General features: G+C 42.5%; 1 protein-coding gene across 5 annotated transcripts in view; it reads right to left on the bottom strand.

Moving 5' to 3' along the window:
* Positions 1-592: 592 nt before the first annotated feature.
* Positions 593-20,130, bottom strand: part of LOC122988537 (unconventional myosin-IXa) — a 62,356-nt gene continuing 42,818 nt past the window's right edge. Inside the window, exons 9-45 of one of the 5 annotated variants that reach the window (XM_044360898.1) lie at positions 19,916-20,045; positions 19,219-19,308; positions 18,827-18,943; positions 18,558-18,692; positions 18,132-18,253; positions 17,870-18,011; positions 17,510-17,705; positions 16,890-16,965; positions 16,235-16,327; positions 14,599-14,712; positions 13,732-13,771; positions 13,361-13,483; positions 13,162-13,242; positions 12,897-13,007; positions 12,324-12,449; positions 12,043-12,192; positions 11,764-11,921; positions 10,286-11,521; positions 10,051-10,126; positions 9,757-9,872; positions 8,962-9,080; positions 8,328-8,521; positions 8,110-8,217; positions 7,825-7,995; positions 7,688-7,729; positions 7,495-7,606; positions 7,329-7,402; positions 6,457-6,649; positions 6,191-6,319; positions 5,776-5,881; positions 4,782-4,913; positions 4,529-4,652; positions 4,191-4,241; positions 3,152-3,267; positions 2,913-3,052; positions 2,743-2,796; positions 1,941-2,399 (exon numbers count right to left, since the gene is read on the bottom strand). In XM_044360898.1, coding sequence (XP_044216833.1) covers positions 2,783-2,796; positions 2,913-3,052; positions 3,152-3,267; positions 4,191-4,241; positions 4,529-4,652; positions 4,782-4,913; positions 5,776-5,881; positions 6,191-6,319; positions 6,457-6,649; positions 7,329-7,402; positions 7,495-7,606; positions 7,688-7,729; positions 7,825-7,995; positions 8,110-8,217; positions 8,328-8,521; positions 8,962-9,080; positions 9,757-9,872; positions 10,051-10,126; positions 10,286-11,521; positions 11,764-11,921; positions 12,043-12,192; positions 12,324-12,449; positions 12,897-13,007; positions 13,162-13,242; positions 13,361-13,483; positions 13,732-13,771; positions 14,599-14,712; positions 16,235-16,327; positions 16,890-16,965; positions 17,510-17,705; positions 17,870-18,011; positions 18,132-18,253; positions 18,558-18,692; positions 18,827-18,943; positions 19,219-19,308; positions 19,916-20,045 — 5,257 coding nt within the window. In that variant the 3' untranslated portion in view covers positions 1,941-2,399; positions 2,743-2,782. Of the gene's footprint in view, positions 2,400-2,742; positions 2,797-2,900; positions 3,053-3,151; positions 3,268-4,190; positions 4,242-4,528; positions 4,653-4,781; positions 4,914-5,775; positions 5,882-6,190; positions 6,320-6,456; positions 6,650-7,328; positions 7,403-7,494; positions 7,607-7,687; positions 7,730-7,824; positions 7,996-8,109; positions 8,218-8,327; positions 8,522-8,961; positions 9,081-9,756; positions 9,873-10,050; positions 10,127-10,285; positions 11,522-11,763; positions 11,922-12,042; positions 12,193-12,323; positions 12,450-12,896; positions 13,008-13,161; positions 13,243-13,360; positions 13,484-13,731; positions 13,772-14,598; positions 14,713-16,234; positions 16,328-16,889; positions 16,966-17,509; positions 17,706-17,869; positions 18,012-18,131; positions 18,254-18,557; positions 18,693-18,826; positions 18,944-19,218; positions 19,309-19,915; positions 20,046-20,130 lie in introns of all 5 variants that reach the window. The other 4 variants (XM_044360896.1, XM_044360899.1, XM_044360897.1 and 1 more) reach the window with 4 other exon arrangements.

Here is a 20,130-nt window from a genome sequence, read left to right on the forward strand (position 1 = left end):
TAATTTTGATGTTTCTGTATTTGATGAAAAGCCATTCAGGGTTTAAAATCATACTTTTCTCAATGTATTGAAGAATACATTTTAACGCATGTTGTCTTTAGTAGACAGAAATCACAGTTTGCTTTTTGGACTCAAACCCTGGACAAGATAGATGTGCATGTGTTTTTACATTATTCATTTTCACTGGACATTGTCGACTCGCACATTAACACACATCATTTGTGTTATTATAATGCAAAAATGATTTTCTGTGCAACAGAGCAATGTATCAAAAACTGCAAGACTTTAACTTCAGACACTACTCTTCTGTCTAAATGTAAAAATATAAACATATTGTGAATTAATTTGTCAATGTGCATCAGATTAGTTGTCAAAATATTGGTGTTAAGGGCCTCAGTCCATCTGTTAACTCTTTTTGGAAGATCTAAATCATGAAGAGTTAATTTTTTTTTTTAATTACTCAATTAAAGTATTAATTGAGCTTTGGATATCATCATCATCATCATCATCATTATAAGCAGGACTTATTGTGCCCAAATCAACACTTAGAAGCTTTTTGACTGTAACTGATGAAAACACACAGCAGCAGACGTTACAAGCATCACGTTCTGTATTGTCATGTTAATACTAATAACCATTACAGTTCACGTCATTCAGTCCCAACCATACACTCTCTGTTATACATTACACATCTTCCTCATAATCCAGACAAACATCATTCAACAGCAGTCAAGAGAGGAACATTAGTATTACATTTCAAAGTTGGCCAAAGCCATGCTTCAGCAGAACCTGCTGGTTATGAGACCGTCCGCGTGAAGCAATGTTCATTTCAGAAAAAAAGGAAAAGTGAGGTCAAGGACTTTGAGCTTTAAACACATCGTGGCACGGTTCTTGCATGGTGGCTGGGTTTTTGTGTTCTTGTTGTTTGAAAAGGGAAAAAGTGGCGTGTGCTGCTCCCGTTTCCCTTTGCTGCGTGAAGGCGACGACTTCCTATCTGATGTTTGTTTGTGCGGCAGGTCAAAAGGTGAACGTGGGAAAGAGCCTGTTGTCCGTTGTAGCGGATGTGACCGAACACTTGTACACTTAACAGTCACGACATGCATGTTAGGGCCTTGTTTCAAACATGTCTTGTGTCGGTTCAGTACAATTTAACACACAAGTGTAAGACACAAAGGTCCCCCCCCCACCCCCCCCTTTCATCCTGAAAAACCATCCCTCCCTGTAAGCATCGAACAATGACATAAAAAATGAGTTTCTTTCAACTTTCTGTACATTATCAAGGCACGAGCTAATTCATTTCAGTGAGCATGTGGGTTTCATTTATTCATTAGGACAACTAAGAAATGGAAAAGTGCGACTGGAACCTGCAATATTTCCTTGAATTAGCACAAATGTGGTTTAAAAAAAAAAAAAAACAGGAGAAAGAAAACAAATTTGCTGGTCCATTATTATGAGGCTACAGAAAATACAGCCTTTGTCGTGACTGGAATTATCAACAATGACCTCAATATATTAAAATGATAGAAAAGGTGCTTGGCAACATCTTGTCCACTTATCTTTACTGTCACACAAGACAACAAGACTTAAGAAACATTTGCAGTTCCTTGATTAGTTTCCACTGGCAACGACAACAACCACGTTCAACTCTGTAGATCCACTGTGGCTCCTCTCACGTTCTCTTATTTCCACTCAGTCATTCTTGATTTTTTATCCTGTTCTGGCTTTCAAAAGGTCAATAATTGTCTTTCTTGGCAACTCTGTATGCCATTTATACTTTTTTTTCCATCTGTCTGCTCACATGTTGTTGCCCATAATCCTTTTCTCTTCTCCATGTTTTCTGTTCTGTTCCCGTCAGGCGTCATCGTCTATATAAGGTATGTCTGGGTCAGAAAAACGTCTCTGGCCCTTCGGGGCTTGTGTCATGTGGCGCTGGTGCTGAGGGGGGGGTGTAACCATGGAGATGGAGGAAGTGGACGAGGAAGCGGAGGGAGGGCAGGAGGAAAAACGCAACAGCAGGTCGCACTCGGAGCTGTCGATGTACAGGGACTGGGTGCTGTCTTTGCGGCGGCCGGGCTGCTCTCTTCTCCTGATCAAGGATTTAAAGGCTCGATTTCCAGGAGGGGTGTAAGCCTGAGCTGGACCCAAGGCTACAGGCTTTGAGAGGATGCCTGGGGGGAGTTTAACTGTGCTTGGGATGACAGGGTTGCGACGCTGCAGCGGATGCCTGTAGGAGGATTCGGAGGTCGAAGAAGCACAGCTGGACAAAGAAGAGGTGGAGCTAGCAGGGGTGAGGTTTGGCAGAGAGACGCGTCCACCGGGGACTTTAGGTCGCTGAGCCAGGTCTGATGGTTTGGGTGGGCAAACTGGCCTGTATCTCCTCATCTGAGGGCCACCTCGTCCTGGAGGAGAGGGAGGAAAGAGGAAGAGTTGAGGGAAGAATGAAGATAAATGTGTTTTCCTCAAAGCTGCTTGTTAGATTCACACAGCAATCCTAAGAGAGTGGAGACTAATGGAAGATCATGCAATCATGTTATCTATCAAACATTACGATCGAGGAGGCACCATTAGGCAAAGATTCGATCTGATATGGTGCCAAATGTTTAATTACTTCACTTTGGATGAAGTTTGAGCATGCTTCTGTGCCACACATGCATTTATACATGCATAAATGGGTGTGCAGACACATGCACACAAACACACACAATCACACACACACAAAAACACGGTCGCTGTTCCTCCAACCTTCTTTGTTAGAGAGCAGACGGCACCGCCCCCATCACCATCACTGGTCCAGACCTGCACCACAAAAGACAGGAAGGGCCCAACCCAGCGGCCCCGTGGTCTGGTCAGAAACCCACAGGTGAGTAAACAGGCAGAAGGAAGGAAAGGCTGGACTGTACCTCAATACTGACCTTCAGGCTCTGAGCTGTGTGCAGAGGAGCGCAGCTGCTCGTCCAAGAGACTCTCAGAGCTCAGCGAGGCTTCGGAGTCCAAGTTTTCCTGGTCTGAACCAGGCTGCTCCATCTCTGGCAGTCGACAGGCAAGATCCTCTCTGGAGGAAAGAAGACATGAACATCAAGAGAAATGAGAGACTGGTGAAGACTGGTGCACTGGGGGCGAACAGAAAGACATTATAGAAAAGCCTCTTTACTTCTCCTGTTTGATGGACTTGATGCGTTCCACCAGGTTCTTCTCCGCCTCTGTGTCTGAGTCCAGAGGCTCGTTCTCAGGGACCACGCTGAGATCGGAGCTGACCTTCTCGTGCACCTGCAGAAGAAGACAGAACATCAGACACTTACATCTCCATCAACTCAGCCTAAAAACCTCTGTTATGTAATTATTATATAAATATAATAATTTATATCATAATTAAGCAAGAAACGTTAAAATTGACCACAATATACACGACTTTGACCCAAATCTGAAACTGACACCAAATTTTGTTAGTTAGGAGAAAGAGAAGAGCGGGGCGGATGGTGCCTGTGGCGTTCATGCATCTGCACATCATTCTTACAGCACTTCTGTGAAAAGGAACATTTTAAAGAGACGAAAACAAATGTAGTGACTAAAAAAAAAATAAGCCAATGAAAACAAAAACATTCACCCTATGAAAACAGTGTTGGTGAAAAGGCCAAACTGTTCACAGCGATGATACAAGTTAGAAGACGCATCACCACAATCCGGAAACGTCTAACCACTCAAACAAATAGCATGACTTTCAGAGCTCTGAGGTCGTCTCTCAATAACAAAGAGATTAAGATAAGACTACATCGGAATAGTACAAAGAAAAATATGCATGATTGCCATCAAGCTTTGCAAGTCACACTATTGTCAGATCGTTGTCTTTCAACAACAAAAGCATTTCCACAACAACAACCCAGAACCATTTTGTCCTCTCACAAAGAGAACAAGAATGTTGGCGAACAGCAAATCCGTCACGTCACAAGCAGGATCTAAGTCAAACTAACAGCAACATGCAAACTACTACCAGTTAGTACGGAAGAGTAAAGGGGATTACGGGGAAGAGGATGAAAAAAAAACAAACAACAACCAAAAAAAAAACAAACAAAAAACAAAACAGCCAGAGCGTCACCCAAATCTAACATGCCATGCACAGGCTTCTTCTTCTTCTGCATGGCACCACTACGTCTACTAGATCTACTGTACCAGGAGAACTGGATGATACATACCACCACTCCTTTGTAAGGAGCTGAGAACCTGAGAGGTAAATGCCAGCAGTGCTAAAGAGAGACAAGGAACATTGGCCATGTTACCCATGTAACCTAAGAACAACAGCATCTGATACTGGTACTAGTCTTCATGATTTAAATGATGCAGAAAAATGTTACTGACCAGTCGAGCTAAATTAAAAACTAATTATTCAGAAGTCATTTTTTTTAAACGTTTAGATTATTTTTCTTTACATCCAGGGATGAGGCTGAGCAGTAATCTAACTGCTGCCATGGCGTTCAGATCACATTAAATAAAAAAACGGTGATCTAGGGCGTGGCAGAGTTTCGTTTCTCACCGTGTTCTGTCTCTTGAGCTTGAGCTGGTTTACAGCCAGAGCCTCTGCGTACTCCAGCTGCTCGATCTCCTCCATCTTCTCATTGTAGCGTCTGATCTGCTCGTTGATGAGCATCTCCACACACCTGCAGAGGGATGTCCGACAGTATTGTGCGTATTTACAGAGCTGTTCGTGTGTTGTGTATGTGGTATGAACAGAGCAAATCTATACAGTGGAAAACCAGTTTGTTTTTTTGATTTCATTGCAGTCTTACGTGGTGGTCTTGGCGACATCCTTCATGCTGAGCAGGGGGTCTGCGCTGTCTGGGCAGCGTAGGATACACGGGGCAAACACTATGGCCAACGAGTTAGAAGACATGCGGTTGTCACTCTCGTTTTTACACACCCTGCAAGAGAATTTATCAGATATTAGCATGTGGTTTAGTTTCACCAGAGTTGTGAGTTTGTTTTTTCTATGCCTTACATCAAAGGAGATTTTACTGTTCCAAGATAATCCATTTTGAATTGGATTAGAGGGCAATGACTCTCTCAATGATCCAAGTAATAAGTTATTTGCTGAGGTAAATTGATGTAATAGTATGTAAGTATGTAATAAGACATTAAATTCCAATACACTGTGTGCCAGTACATACATATGGAGAACAAGTGGCCTTGAGGGATTTACATCATGATCACCATTTATAAAGTTTATTATAGGAGTTTGAGGTTTTTTTTTTCTTCCTGCGACTAACCGACCAATGAAAACTTGGTTGACTATTAGGCAGCAGCCATAGTGTCCACACAGTCATTTTGTGCAAAAATGCATTTAAAAGTCAAGAAGCTTATATGAGGCTTCAGCAGTCTGAGTTAGTCATATCAAGAGAATATCTGCCACATTTACAGTCTTTTTAGCATCAAATTCCCTCTTTGTGTTTCCCTGTTGAGCTGCGGTGGAAGTATAGTAACAAAAAGAGGGACTTTGGCACTAAAAAGACTGTAATGTTGAAAGATATCTACTTGATTTGACTAATTCGAACTTTTAAATGCAATTCTGCACTGAAGGAGGCTTGTGGATTTTGGCCCCCAATCACTTACATTGTGAGTGCATTATGAAGGGATCTTCTAATGGTCAGTATGAACAGGAGGAATAATTACAGCAAGAAAAACCTATTTAAATGTTCATTTGGGCACCTGACTGTTGTTTTAACACAGACCTTAAAAAAATTGTGAACCCGTCCTCTAAGTAAACCATGATGAGAGAATTCCTACCTGACGAGGTGGAAGACGAGTCTCTCCAACGTGTTGAAGTTTGCTGTTGGAAGTTCCTCCAGCACTTTGTAGATGGCTTGAAGCTGCTCCAGCTTCTCCGGCAGTTCTACCGAGAACAGAAAACACATAATGAATCAAACCTCATCATTTATTAAAAACAACGATAGTCCATTATATTTTTGAAAAAAGTCCATTTCACTTTAAATCATGATTAATAAACCTTTCCCCACAGAGATATCAAATTTTAGCTTCATTTAGTAACTACTACTCCAAAAAAAAACCCCAAACAGTGTCATAAACAACATGAACAGTTCACAACACAGCAGCAGATGAAGGGAGCCCTGAAAAACATAAGTCCAGAAAACAGATTGTATGTTGGGAAATGCTGCCCCCTGGTGGGAAGAGCCCTCCTTACCCACTGCATGCAGGAAATCATTGTAATGTGTGAAGGTCATGAGCGGATCTGGCAGCTCCCTCAACCACTGTTTAACCAGGCCCGTCACTGTGTGGATGGGATAGTCTTCGAGGCAGACGAGGTGTGGGTCTAAACACATCAACAACGGAACATCAATATAAAAATCAATGGAGGTGCTGTGACTGAAAAAAGGCTGATAAAAAGATAACACAGCTCTCCAGTTCATCGTCAGTTAGCTGTAAATGTCAAACAGTAGGGGGGCTAACCGGTCTCTAGTCGCTGGTGCAGCTCTTTCATGCGGTTGGCTGAGCCAGACTTGCGGTAGATGCCCTCGGTGTAGAGGCCATGCATCTCCACGTGCTCCAGCATCATCTCCAGCACCATGGGTACTGGATTCTTTTCGCTGACCAGGTGACACAAACGCACCCCGAAGTGCTGACCGCCAGACTCCTCATCACTCTGTGGACAACAGCAGTCAGTGAGAACTCTGCTAATCTGGTCCACACATCACAATCTATCTATTACATCCACGCAAATCACAAATACTCCATAAAGTTGGCTATGTGATGTTGAAATATATTTAGGTCCTTATAACCTAGATAAAGGAAGCTTTCGGTTTACATGTTTTGACAGGCAAGACACCGTTAAGCAGGTTATATTGTGTTACAATTCATATTATGTTAAGATGTTCTTGATAAAATCCCTTTTCTTCCTCTAGCAGCTTTCATTACTCAATATCATTTCTAGTGGGTTTCTTTAGTCGGTCTTTCTGAAAAGCTCAATCATGGTGCTAATTTTTTCTCTTCATATTCTAAACTGGTATCTAATAACTAAGGTAGTTTTTTGTTAGAATTCATCAGCTACAGCTGCCATGGGCTGTGAATTAAATAAAATCTTATTAGTCATTACAGTAAGTTACACATGTATTTATCCAATATAAACAGAAAACTCCAAATATCATGTTGGAGCTTTTTAGGAAACCACTTCTACAAAAAACACACACATTGTCTGGTCAGATGCTAACTTAAAGTAGATTTCAGCTCTCTGTATTGTATAAAGCCTAGCCTCACTCCAAACCCTCATATATCATAAACCCATCACTAATCAAGGTCTGCGTTTTCTATAAATAAAAACATACCTTTTTGGCACAGAAGGTGGAGCAGTCAGTCACTATCTTGCTGAGGCACTTCTTGTGGCACACCATTTTACAATCTTTAAGACAAGATTTAAAAACGTGTAAGTTAGTGCAAGAAATAATGTTTATTCGAAGTATTTGAACGTAAATAAAAGAAGTGTTAGCTCACAGCTGCACATGTAGGCCTTCTCCATGCCCCAGATGTAAGACATACACTGGTCACATGACTGCATAATGTTGACCTGATAGTTGACGAAAACATGATCCAGGGGGCTCTCCATCTAACAAGACAGTCAGTGACTCCGTTAGAAACCATAATTTACATTAAACAAACCCTATATAAAATCACCCTGTATACTTACACTTTTATCTTTTTTCCGCCTCTTCTTTCTTGCTTTAGCAGGCTGAAATTGAGACAGACATGCATGATTTTTTTCATGTATGGAGTAACTAGTGAATGACAATAAATCCCAGTGAGAGCATCCTTATGCTGTTTTACCTTTGCAGGCTCAGCCTCCGCCTTCTTCATCTCTCCTCTGATGAAGCCATCCAGCACTGACTGGAACAGGTTGACCACCAGTTGGACTTCTCCTTTCTGTTTGTCTCCCGCTAAGTGGATCACCTGGTTCTTGTAGCCTGTCATCAGATCTTTGTAGCCAATCATGGGTTTCTGGAAAAAAAAAAAAAAGAGGACAGGAGAGAAAATGAATAAGAGGAGAGGATGTGAGGAATCACTTTGATAAGTATGTATTATGATGGTTTATGTGCCTACAGACAGACTTACTGGTAGAGAATACATGGCTTTGATAGTGTCTCTGAACTGCATGGTGGCTGATACAAAGATGCCCTCTGCATCTGACAGTGACTTCCCCCTTGAGCGGAAATCATTGACCTATAGAAGAATGCAGACAAAACAATATTTTCCTGTAGACATGTCCGTTTGTATAAATCAGGTAAAGTTATTTCCTAAAATAAGTAAACATCTTGACTCCTTTTATTTACCTGGTTGCCCAGAAACTCATCGAGGTGCCGCAGCTCATTGGCGTTGGTGATCTCCCGATCCAGCGAGGCATTCCACTGCTCGGAGACCCGTGTGGCGCGACTAATTTTTATGGTGGGGTTGCGGCTTAAGCCTTTTCCAGCACGTTCCCCATGGGGCTGGGAGAGAGGTCGGGACGGGTGTCCGGCCGTTGGGGCTGAAAGGGAGGAAAAGGGGAATGAATGATAGATAAACTTCTTCTCTGCTTCCTTTCTTAAAGTGAACTCAAACCTCTGACGCAGAATCTACAGCATGATCCTGCACGGGGTCAGTATTTTCTCAAAAAGCAAGCGGTAGGATTAGTTAAGGCCTGTGAATAATAGTGATAATACACCTGTGTTTTCTTTCCATGTCTCACTTCATGAGGTGTGACTGAAGTGAGCTGCAACTGTCCAGCAGTTGTAGTGCAGTTAGAGTTGGGCAATAAAACATTAACATGTCAAAATTAAGACTTTTTTTCTTGGAGATAAAATATAATCAAATAAATCTATTAAAAATGGTGTCTTTACCAGCTTTGGGCAACCCCAAAAGACCCAATAAAAATAAAGGAATAAAGTTAATCTCCTCTTCTTGAGATGACATAAGTGTATTATTTACCTTCCCCTCCTGTTGACTTTTCATTGGGAATCTGAGCAAATGTCAGCTCGCCGTTGTCTGGAGTCTGGGCCTCCTTGTGCGGTCGTTTTTTCAAAATCTTGCTGAAGAAACCACCTGACCTACAGGGTTGAGAAACAGAAGAAGCTCTAAAGAATATTCACAAGCCTTGCTAAGTGTAAGTGTTGTGTTCAAAGAGAAGTCATTCATTTCTAAAAGCAGATCACAGTCAGTTTTCTGTTTCTGACATGTTTCATGTTCTTAATAAAATCCTGTTTGTAACTATCAAGACCGAATTATTCAGAGGGAGTCTGTTTTTTTAAAGTGCCACATATTCAAGCTCTGTTCCAGCACTGTCACCATAGCAACGATACAAATTAAAAACAAAGCGGCCCAGCCAATGCCTCTGTCTGATAAAACTCCAGATAAACATCCAGTTCTGACCTATAAATCCATTTGGAGTAAATGTATTAGTTAGTTAAATTTATTAGTATGGTTGTGAGGAATTTCCGGCTGCGAATGCGCCAAGGCCTCATAAGGAGCTGGTGATCGTTTTATTACGCAAGGCAAGGAGTTTTCCCATGAACAGTCTGACTCAAGCAGACATTGTAATGGATTAAAATGAAACAGAGGGATTCACAGTGAATGCAAATTTCCATGTCCTTTTTGACAAATGTGTTGGCCAATATGTTGATACATGTTGACATTTGATCTTTTTTTTTTTTCTTCATGGTAATAACAACCCTGCTGTATCACATCACTAGGATCATGTGTCTCTAGATCAGTGCAGTGCAGTACTTGTCTGGTGTGGATGGGATGGCGTGGGAGTCTTGGTGACCGGAGCCATCTTGGTGTCTTCTTCGGATGGAGCTTGCCTTGGAGGCCTCAGCATGACTTTCTGGGTGGGAAATCATCTGCAGAACAGCAAAAAAAAAGGTAATTAGAGAATTCAGATTTACACTCCCTGTGTTTGAGAAACAATTTGCCAGTTAGAAAATAATTTTGTGATGTAGATTTTTAACTGTCCAAGCTGATATCTGAAACTATACATATGAAACTATAACGGATAAAAAAATTGGAGATTTAAAATACCTCTTTGGGTGAAAAAGCACCAGCGCCCTCAGAGCCTGGAGACAAACCGTCAACTGATGAGGAGGGTGTTTCACTCCTGCAGATGAACAGACATGAGAAATATAGATGACAACAAATTAATTTCTGCAAAGATATGTGTGTGTCACTCAGAACTGCAATTTGTTAAGAGAGATGACAGGTTTTGCAGTTTAATATGGGGGTAGAGCTGAGAATATGAACAGAACAGGAGACGTACAGTGGTTGTTTTTTCCTCCTCTCTTCTCTGTTGTGAGGTGGAGGAGGGCTGTTTTCAGAGTGGTCTCCATCACTCTTCCTGCCTCTCCACTTCTCTGGCTTCTCCTTTATCGCTCCAGTACGGCGCTGCAGGCTTACCACTCCGGCACCCTCCCCTACGCCGTTTCTCTCAGGCGCAGAATCAGCAGGCTGCAAAGGTAACGTGGATGGACGAACAGGACCAGTGGAGGGAGCGCAAGCTTTAGCCTCCTTCTTCCCTCCTTTCTCATCCTTCACTTTCCAGGCCACAAAGGTGTACTGGTCAAGCTCCTTGCTTTCCGCTCGCTCTTTTAGCTTTGTGGGCTCCTGGCTTTTGCTCTTCGGTGGGGATGTTTGATCCTTGCTAACTGCTGAGGAGGAGGAGGAGGTGTTCGAGGCAGCTCGTTCACTCTCTCTCTGATTGTGCTCCAGCCCTCTTCGTCTCCTCTGCTCTCTCTTCTCCTGACTCCTGGATGTCTGGCCCTTAGCTTGAGGTCGTGCTCTCTTTTGGTCAGCACGGGAAGGTGTGGAGGTAGTGCCCGCAGCCTGTTTATCCAACTGCTGACCTGGAGATGTGGTTGTAAGTGCGTCTGAGGCGTCCCCATCAGAGGGCAGATCAGGTTTTTCATTTGACTGTCCTAGTGTTTGGTTCTCCAAATCCTCCTCCTCTTCTTTCTCATGCAGCTGAGGTCCAGCCCCAGCCAGGGTACCGTTGGTTTCTAAATCAGACGTGGGAGATAGAGGTTCACCATACTCTTCCTCTGCTTCCAGCCATTCGTCGTCCTCCTCGTCGTAATTGCCCTTTTCCTCCTCTGGAAGTGGGCTAGCTGTAACCTCACCATCCTCCTCTCCTCTGTCCTCCTCTGCGTCCTGGACAGGAAGGTTGTCATCCAGCGTCTCCTCTGTGACCAGCTCTATATCTGGATCCTCTCGTGTTTGAGGCTCTATTCCTTGTCTTTTCTCTTCTTCCTCTCTCTGTTTCTGTGCTGCTGCTGCTTCAGCCTTAGCTTCCTGTGCTTTCCTGGCTGCCTCCTCCTCCTCCGCTCTCCTCCTTGCTTCCTCCTCTTCTGCCTTTCTTCTTACTTCTTCCTCTTCTATCCTCCTCCTTGCTTCCTCCTCCTCCTCTTCCCTCCTCCTTCTTTCCTCTTCTTCAGCCCTCCTTTGAGCTTCTTTTTCCTCTTCCTCCTTTTTCTGTCTCTCCTCACGTATGGAGTGGACCCTGAAATACACAAAATAAAAATATGATTGTACAATTTAAACTTAACTGTCATTCACCTTCATGTAATAAGGTGTTCAAAATGTTATTCCCACATCACAACTACCTATGATGGAAAAGTAAATTTTTTAAAATTAAAGAAATCCACCAGTGTCCAAGCTCACTTATTCTTAACTTTTGATATATTGTAAAAACCAACTATACAGACACAAACAGTCTTGCTGAGACTGTTGCTGTGTTGTTACCTCCTGCGTGCTGAGTGGCCTCTGACCAGGGCTTGTATTTTGGTGGCACCCTGTCTTTGGCGGTGGAACTCTGATCTCTGTCTGTGCCCTCTCCAAACAGCCTGGATTATAGTGGCGGCCCGTTGCCTTCGTTCTTTGCAGTACCTGTGCCATGAACGCTAAGAGGAAGGACATATCAAGATTATTGTACAATTCTTTTAAATATTAAAAAAGAACACGGCAAATCAAATGTATATACTGACATGACTGCCAAAAAAAAGATGTTTCATCTGTGTTTACCTGGATCAAGATGGCAGCCTGTCTCATGTCCAGAAACTCTTTCCTCTGCAGACGAGCTCTGAACCAGCGCTGAAGGAAGATGATCTTACGCATTACATCTTTGTGCAGTGAGTCCTGCAGCTGCTGTCGCTCCAGCTCTTTCAAGAACACCTGAACAGAGAGAACAAAGCAGATTTTACATGCAGGAGCAGTTTAAATCTTACAAAGGGAACAGGCACAAATGCAGACAAGACTTAGGTTTGTAAGAAGCACTTAGCACTGACAGGAGCTTAATGGTGTACCTTAGTTTTGCCTATCTGGTACGTGGTTGGGTCCAGGCCCATCTTCTTCTCAAGCAGTGCTGAGATGTCCTCCCTGGAGGCAGAGGAGTTCTTTGGCAGCAAAACCCTGAAATGCTCTAAAAACTCCTGGAGAGACAAGAAAGGCAATAAAAATAGGAAATGAATGGACTGTTCAAGAGAGGACTTATGAGGTTGAGAATGTCAAAACCTAATGCCAGGTATAAAACAGTAAGAACTTCACATACAGTGATCTCATCTCAATATTTTATCATTATGGCATAGTAAAAATTTCAACAGGTTTGTGTTTCAAGGATATATTTCTGAGCAGATTCTAAAAATGGATGCAGACAGCATTTATGAGTGACTAAGGACGTTGCCTTGGATTAAAATTTGAAACTGGCTCCACGAATTTTTGTAGTATTGTTGCAGGCCCATTACATCACCATCTATTCAACACCAAAATATTATCTGGCCAGAAGCAATATGTTTGGCACCTGGTGTAATAGGTGTGACATTATATTGTTGTGTGAATATGACATGGATTTTCCTAAATGAGGAGTAACTTTGCAGTACCTGGAATGTGTACTTGGCTCCGTAGCCTGACCTCCTGATGCGAACGGTTTCCAGCATTCCTGTGTAACACAGCTGCTGAACCACCAAGGCCTCATCCAGAAGCATCTCTTTCTGCTCATATACAAAGATACAAGAAGCATATTTGGTTATACAAGGGAATTGTGTTCTCGGGGTCATAACATTTGAGCTTGACCAATGACAGTTTGACCGATGACTCAAACTGTAGATGTTAAAGAACAAATGACTCAGCATGACAAAGTCTTACCTTCTCAGCATTGGAGCGGATACACCGAATAAAGAAAGGCTCTGCTCTGTTCAGAGTTTCCAAGAGTTTGGTCAGAGAGGTCTAGAGAAAACAAGGAGATGGGTTTTCTGAATGTTTGGGGTTGCTGCTGGAGGGTGTGTTTGGCTTAAAATGGCCTGTTTTTGTGTGTAGTGTGCATATTGTTCATAGGTGATGTTACCTGGAACTGGGCACTGATGCTGGGGGGTTTCTTCTTCTTGTGCAGATGGAGCAGAGACTTGGTAGTGCGATCGTGCAGTGTCAGGCTCACAATGAACTTCAGAGACCGAGAGTCTAACAAACTCTGCACAGTAACAGTGCAGTTAACACCACCAATTAATACCACTTGCTTTCATTAGTATCATTGAAATACTAATGAAATTATGACAAGGTAATGCAGGCACATTAACCAGGATTGCTAAAATATAGCAAAACTTATTCGGCAGCAATTGCAGAATTCATTTTGATATGATAATTAAATTACAAGATGCTTTAACAACATAATAGGGCTTACTTATATATGTATGTTAAGGTTTTTATACTCAGGTTTACCTTGGGGATGATCTGCCTCTGTTTGATGCTCTTGTTTTTCCTGTGGAAAAAGGAGAAATAAGATGCAGGGTGAGTTAGAGGACCGAAGTGTTAAGAGTAATGAGGCAGGAGGATGAATGGAGCAGTGGATGGAGTGTCTGAAGCTGGGTTAGTACGGACGGGTGACTTCTTCATGCGCTGTCAGTCAGTGATGAAATCAAGGGTTGCACCTGGACGACAGGATGAATGACAGGCAGAGGCAAGAATGGAATGAATGAGAGGGGAAGGATGACAAGCAGGAGGAGGAGGAGGAGGGAGTTCACTGCAGGAGATGGGATGTAAAATCTAAACCATCAGCCCAGCAGAGACTCACCATACGCAGACAGACATGCTCGCTTGCTACCATCGCTACATAAAAAGACCTAAAATGTATATTCATGGTCAGTGTCGGACTGCTATAATGTCTAACATGCTGCAAGGCCACTGGGCATATTTTCAGAAGATGCTCCAGAAGACCTCACATGCCTGCACAGCCTTTAGATGATGTTCATGCTGCAGTTAATGAAAGTATTCAAGGCATTTCAGCTTTAGCCTTCAGGAAATCTAGATAGCTTCTACAAACAGATCTAATAATGTAACGTCTGCTGATGAAGCAGGAGTGTGTCTGATGTTTTTATTGGATTAGATCACATGATCCATTGAGAAAAAACGGCTGTAACTGTGACAGTTGTAAACTATCCGTGGCAGTTTATGGTGAACTGGTTACATTTTCTAAAATGAGCTGATCGTAGTCTACATTGTGCTCGAGAAAAGTAAAGCTTTAAGAAGAGCATGATCTGTCTGAGCCGACTGGAGCAGGACTGACACCAGGTCTGTCTGCAGACTCACTGGAGGACGTGTCGAGGGAAACGGAGGCGACCCCAGGACTGCAGCAGCTTGCGAGGGTCCTCACCATCCAGCTGCAAGTTCTTAATGGAGCTGATGATCTGTGCATGCATGTCTCTGATCACACCACACACACACACATACAAACCCAGTACAGAGAGGGAAGGAGAGGGGGAGTTTGGGAGCAGGAGAAGGGAGGGAAAACACATCAGAAAGATTGGAAAAAAAACGACACAAGGAGGAGGGAAGGAAGGATAGAAAAAAAAAACCCCAAAACAAAACGTAAAGCAGGGTGTGATAGAACACCACTGTTAGGACACCTTAGAAGAAAACACACTGCCAGAGTCACCTCAGACAGAAACACATACTGCAGGATAGTTGGGGGTCTGATATCAAGAGGAACTTCAGCTTTCATATTCTGCTCATCCGTGAAGAATAACACACAAAATGTATTCTCCCACTGTTCATGTTTATATACATGGAAACCACAAGACACACTAGACCACCCAACCATGCTGCCATATCCCTTGTAACAGAAAAAAGAGACGCAAAGACACACACACACACACAGATTGGGACTTGGTGGAGTATTTCCCTGCCAGTGTGATAGTTAACATGCAGAGCTGAGCTGGCGTTCAGTTTGGATGGCCATCTGTTTCCATGCTGGGGCTGTTACTGGTTGTGTGACTGTAAGTTGTTACTGGTGAGGCTGTTGGATTCATGGTTCCTTTAATTGGGGCTGGTTTTACACTAGAGACCGGGTGTGGTGAGTTAATAAAGAGACTTTTCTGTGTCTCAGAACTAGTCCATGCAATACTTTTCTATACTTACCACGACTGACCATGAAAACAGAGGTGAGGCAGTGAAGGAATGGGTAAATGAGTCACACTGAAACCAACCTCTAAATCTCTGTGATTGCAGATCTGGAAGGGACTGGACAATTTAATCATTCAACTCAGTTCAAGTACTTTGTGTTTAAAAAAAAACAAACAAAAAAAGAAACCCAGTAATTTCAGATCTGAAAGCAGGAGGTAGAAGGTCATGGTTCAGAGGGCGCAATGATCCAAAAATACTCTCATGGTTTGGTTCCATTCTGAGAAATCTCACCCACTTCTCTTTGTCTATTTGACTAGGGGCCTCTGTATGTGTATTAATACATGTGTGCTTCCAGTGCTACACGGCTGATGTAAGTAATCCGGGTGGCTAATCAGAGTAGGCCAGTACAAACACCTTCCTGTGCTCTATCACAAGAATAATAAACGTGAGGAGGGAGAGAGATTATCACAGCTACAGAAAACGATGGAGATTACAGTGAGGGAAGAGAGGGAATGCAAGGTAAAGGGCAACTTTGCTGTACTGTGGTGTATCGAACTTCCTCTTAGGAAACACATCACTTGCTATTTTCATATTTGGAGAAGCAGGCATTACAACATTTGAGAAGCTTGAAAAAGTACACTTATCACGTTGATTTGAATTCAACTGTATTACATAGCTAAAAAAAGATCAGCTTTTTTTGTTAGATGGGAGTAAACTCAGAGAAGGGAGCAAACCAGTCTATCTACTACCCAAAACCAAACACATTTCCTTCCTGCTTGGCCTCATGTCTTCATTCCTTTCTCCTGTCCACCAATTCACTTACTTCTTACTCTCATAGCTAGCAAAGATGTCTTCAAAGGCCTCTAGAGGGCGCTCCTCTGAGTGATCAAAGTAGAAATCGAGCATAGAGGCTCGTCTGTGGAGGGCAGAGGGAGAGGAGAGAACCGCACACACTGGGGTCACCAAGAGGTGTAGGGAGGGACAGAAAATGTGTGTGACTGAGATGAGGTGAAGGAGGATTCATCTGTCAGGGTGTTTATGAATTCAGATCAAATAAGCTACGGTAACTCTGAACAGTGTTTAGGTGTCTGACATTGTCCCTCCTCATCTCATCCAGTGCCACAGGGTAAAATGTGGAAGTGCACAGTTCAAAAACCATTTCAAACACTTCCTTCAACAAGGAATATCAAACAGTTGTTCCTGTGTAGTTTATAAGTGGAGGAAAGGTTGCAGCTCCATGAAGGCTGAATATTATATTGATCCGATTTAAAATAATCAGTCTGTGTTTCACGAAAGTGCAATGTAACACAGTTATTAACCACAAAGTAAACAGCACCGACACTCTGCCTCCACGTCCAAAAGTGCTTTGGCAGACAAGATCAAGACCTCCAGAGGAAAAAGATCTGACGGTTAGAAAAAACAACAAGGACAAAGTGAGACAAGTTTCATGGTTTCATATCAAATATAAATGTTCTTACTTGTACATTCTTTCTAATGGGGCATTGGACCGTTGAAGCTCTCCTAAAGGAGTCCTGGAGACCGGACGGACAACACCTAAAGCATAAAAACACATTTAATACACATTATTAACAAGTGAAACAATACATGAATCATAAAAATGCTTTCTAGTAGAATAGAGACTGGTCAGAGTCACATGACTGCAGCAGTTTTTGTTGTTTTGGTATTTGTCTAAACTTTATTAATCTTGTTAATCCACATAAAAAGGCTCCTACGTCAATGGGCTACGTCTGAGAGCACCAAAATAGCCGGGAGGATTGAGAATTGCAGGGAGAATGTCAAAATCTCCTAAAGCGTCACGTTTCTGACCTCCATATTTCTCTATGCACTGACCTGAGAGGCTAATTACAGAACAGAGAAACAGTACTCTGAAGTTGCGGTATACACTGCACAAGAGCTCTAAGAGGCAGTTATGGCATAACACTTCTCTGTAGCACTAGACAGTAAATCTCTACAACTGACGTGCAAAAAAAACAAATTCAGCCCAATTCAGATACATATTCATGCTTTGCATGATAAAATATGTTTTCAAGGATCATTTTACTCAGAATGGACTGACCGCATTACACTGATAATGTACCTGAACTCTTGGCGGCCCAAGAGCGACCAGCCTCGTTGAAAGCAGCGATGCCTCTGATGGTAGCGCGCAGGATGCCCCAGCGAAACATGGCCACAGGGTCCATGCCAATGAGCTGCCGAACATAAGCGCGGTCGCTGCTCCGCAACAACGCCACAATGTCTGGACGCATGTGGTCTGTGTTTTTCTCTCGGAAATCCTGGAGAGGTTAAACAGATCATTGAGATTACAAACTGCACCACAAACACACAAACAAGAGGTCAAGGACATGTTTGAGTGTAACTAAGTGTAATTCTTTTGTTAACATTTGATGGAGTTATTATCACGTTACCGGCTGTCTTCTCTGTGAACCCTCCCTCTTACCTTGATTTGATATTTGACTTTCCCAGCAAAGTGTCGAATGACGAAGGCAGGCTCCATGACTGGTGTGGGAACAAAGTATTTGTTTCCCCGGTGTTGCTGCTTGAATTTGGCCAATAATGTCTCATCTGTGGCATGGGGAAAGCTGGAGCATGAAAGAAAATATGTGACAGATTAGTAAACAGCTTCAACTGAATCAACACAAGTTTCATTCCTATCCGAAGGCATGAATGAAACGCAATAAATTGTCTGTTGCTGTTCTTACCTGCTCTCCTCATCCAGCAGGTAGAGCAGGCCGGTGGGCTTCTTGCTGATGAGATGGATACAGCCCACATTGTCTGTGTAGTCGATGTTGTGCCAGGTGATTCCCTCTGCTTGGTACTCCTCCTGCATGTGGCAGGACAGAGCATGTCAGTGAACCAGCTCATTAAAAATGAAATCAAACAAGAAAGTTCAACAATCCCACTGTTGATCTTTTTACCTGAATCATTTAACCTACTGGAAAAATGACAAATGTGTATGCTAAAAGAAAAGCAATAGTACACAGTTTTCAAAGTTAAGTTTGACTAAATAAGCAAATTAATTTAACTTTAATATATATTGCTATTTTTTATTGGGAAATGTTCTGGCGATGTTATTCCATGTCATGTGAAATAATTTGGGGGAAGACAAACAAAACAGCACTGCTCACCTGCTCCAGATTGAAGATGTGATGGTTGAAGTAATACTGCAGCTGCTCGTTTGCGTAGTTGATGCAGAACTGTTCAAAGCTGTTGGTCTCAAAGTCCTCAAAACCAAAAATGTCCAGGACACCGATGGACAAACACTGGAAAACAAGACCGAAAACACCAGCTGAGCACTAGTGAGGAGCAGGAAGGGGAATGCATGACGATAATCAACCAAAGTTGTGTATGTTTGTAAATATTTTTGGGTGGGTGCGAGCGAGTGTTTGTGTCTCACTGGGACAGATTCCTCCATGTCTTTCTTGTTAAGCAGTGCGTGATTGATGCGTAGGACGATCCAGTCGAACAAGGCGCTGTACAGAGATTTTGCCATGGAGTCTCTGGCTGTGATAGCCTGATGTGAGAGGAAGAAGGAGGTAGAGAGGGGCATGATGAGAGGTAGTTTAATGGTGTACTTTTAAATTAGACTACACTACAATAAACTGCAAAAAAAATACAGACACATGTATGTATCATTTACACAGATGAACAGGGAAAAACTGAGGACAGCAAAAGACTTGGTGTAGATGTAGATACAGAAGCAGGAACACAAGGCCACCAATTAATGTGCAGTTGGACACTTCTATAGTAATGACAGGTTGCAGAGAAGGTTTCGTGGCTGGTGCCTACCTCAGATTGGCTGTAGGGGAGGATCAGCTTGTCATTGACTGTCACTGTTTTCCTCTTGGTCAGCGCTTCGACCAGCAACTCCTCTTTGACCTGAGAGAGAACACACACACACACACACATTAATATTGACAGTCACACATAACGAGCCTCACACAGTGAAGTCAAGTCAAGTCAAATTCATTTATATAGCACATTTCATATGACAGGCGTAAACTCAATGTGCTTAAAACAAGTAAAGATCATACATGACAAAAACATATAACATTACATTAATATTACATGTATAAAACAAAAAATAAGGTATGTTACATATATAAAAACATATAAGACAACATATAAAATTAGTAGGTGAGAGGGTATTACAATAAGAGAGTAGGGTAAGAAGGTATTATAATTATTATTATTAAAATAAATAACAATAATACTGTTTTACCCATTAACCTAACTAAAAGTTTGCAAAAAAAGATATGTTTTTAGTCTGCTGTTACAGGAAGTCACTGTTGTAACAGGCCTGAGTTAATGTGGTAGAGAATTCCAAAGACCATAATGACTGAAGGCACCATGAGCTGATTTATAGTTTATTCTTGGTATAGTGAGGAGACCTTTATCTGATGATCTCAAGGGTCTGTCTGGTGTGTATTCAGTGTGAAGTACAGTCACCCAAACAGCATCAAACATGCATAAACACATTTGTTACCTTTAGCAGGTCAGAGAGAGTAGCTAGGACCTCTGGCGGCCCCACATCCAACCCTTCATCTCGGCCTGTTGACTTCCTCCTGTAGGTCACGTTGCCCAGATACAGGATGGCCGAAAGCACAGAAAAGATCCTGCAACACAGTCATATGACACATGCAGGAACAATGCTACACATGCTGCTCTTCAATCTTATCATCTGTTTATGTTTGGTGACTG

This window comes from Thunnus albacares, chromosome 9 (assembly GCF_914725855.1).
Source record: "Thunnus albacares chromosome 9, fThuAlb1.1, whole genome shotgun sequence".
In the NCBI taxonomy this organism is placed as follows: Eukaryota; Metazoa; Chordata; class Actinopteri; order Scombriformes; family Scombridae; genus Thunnus; species Thunnus albacares.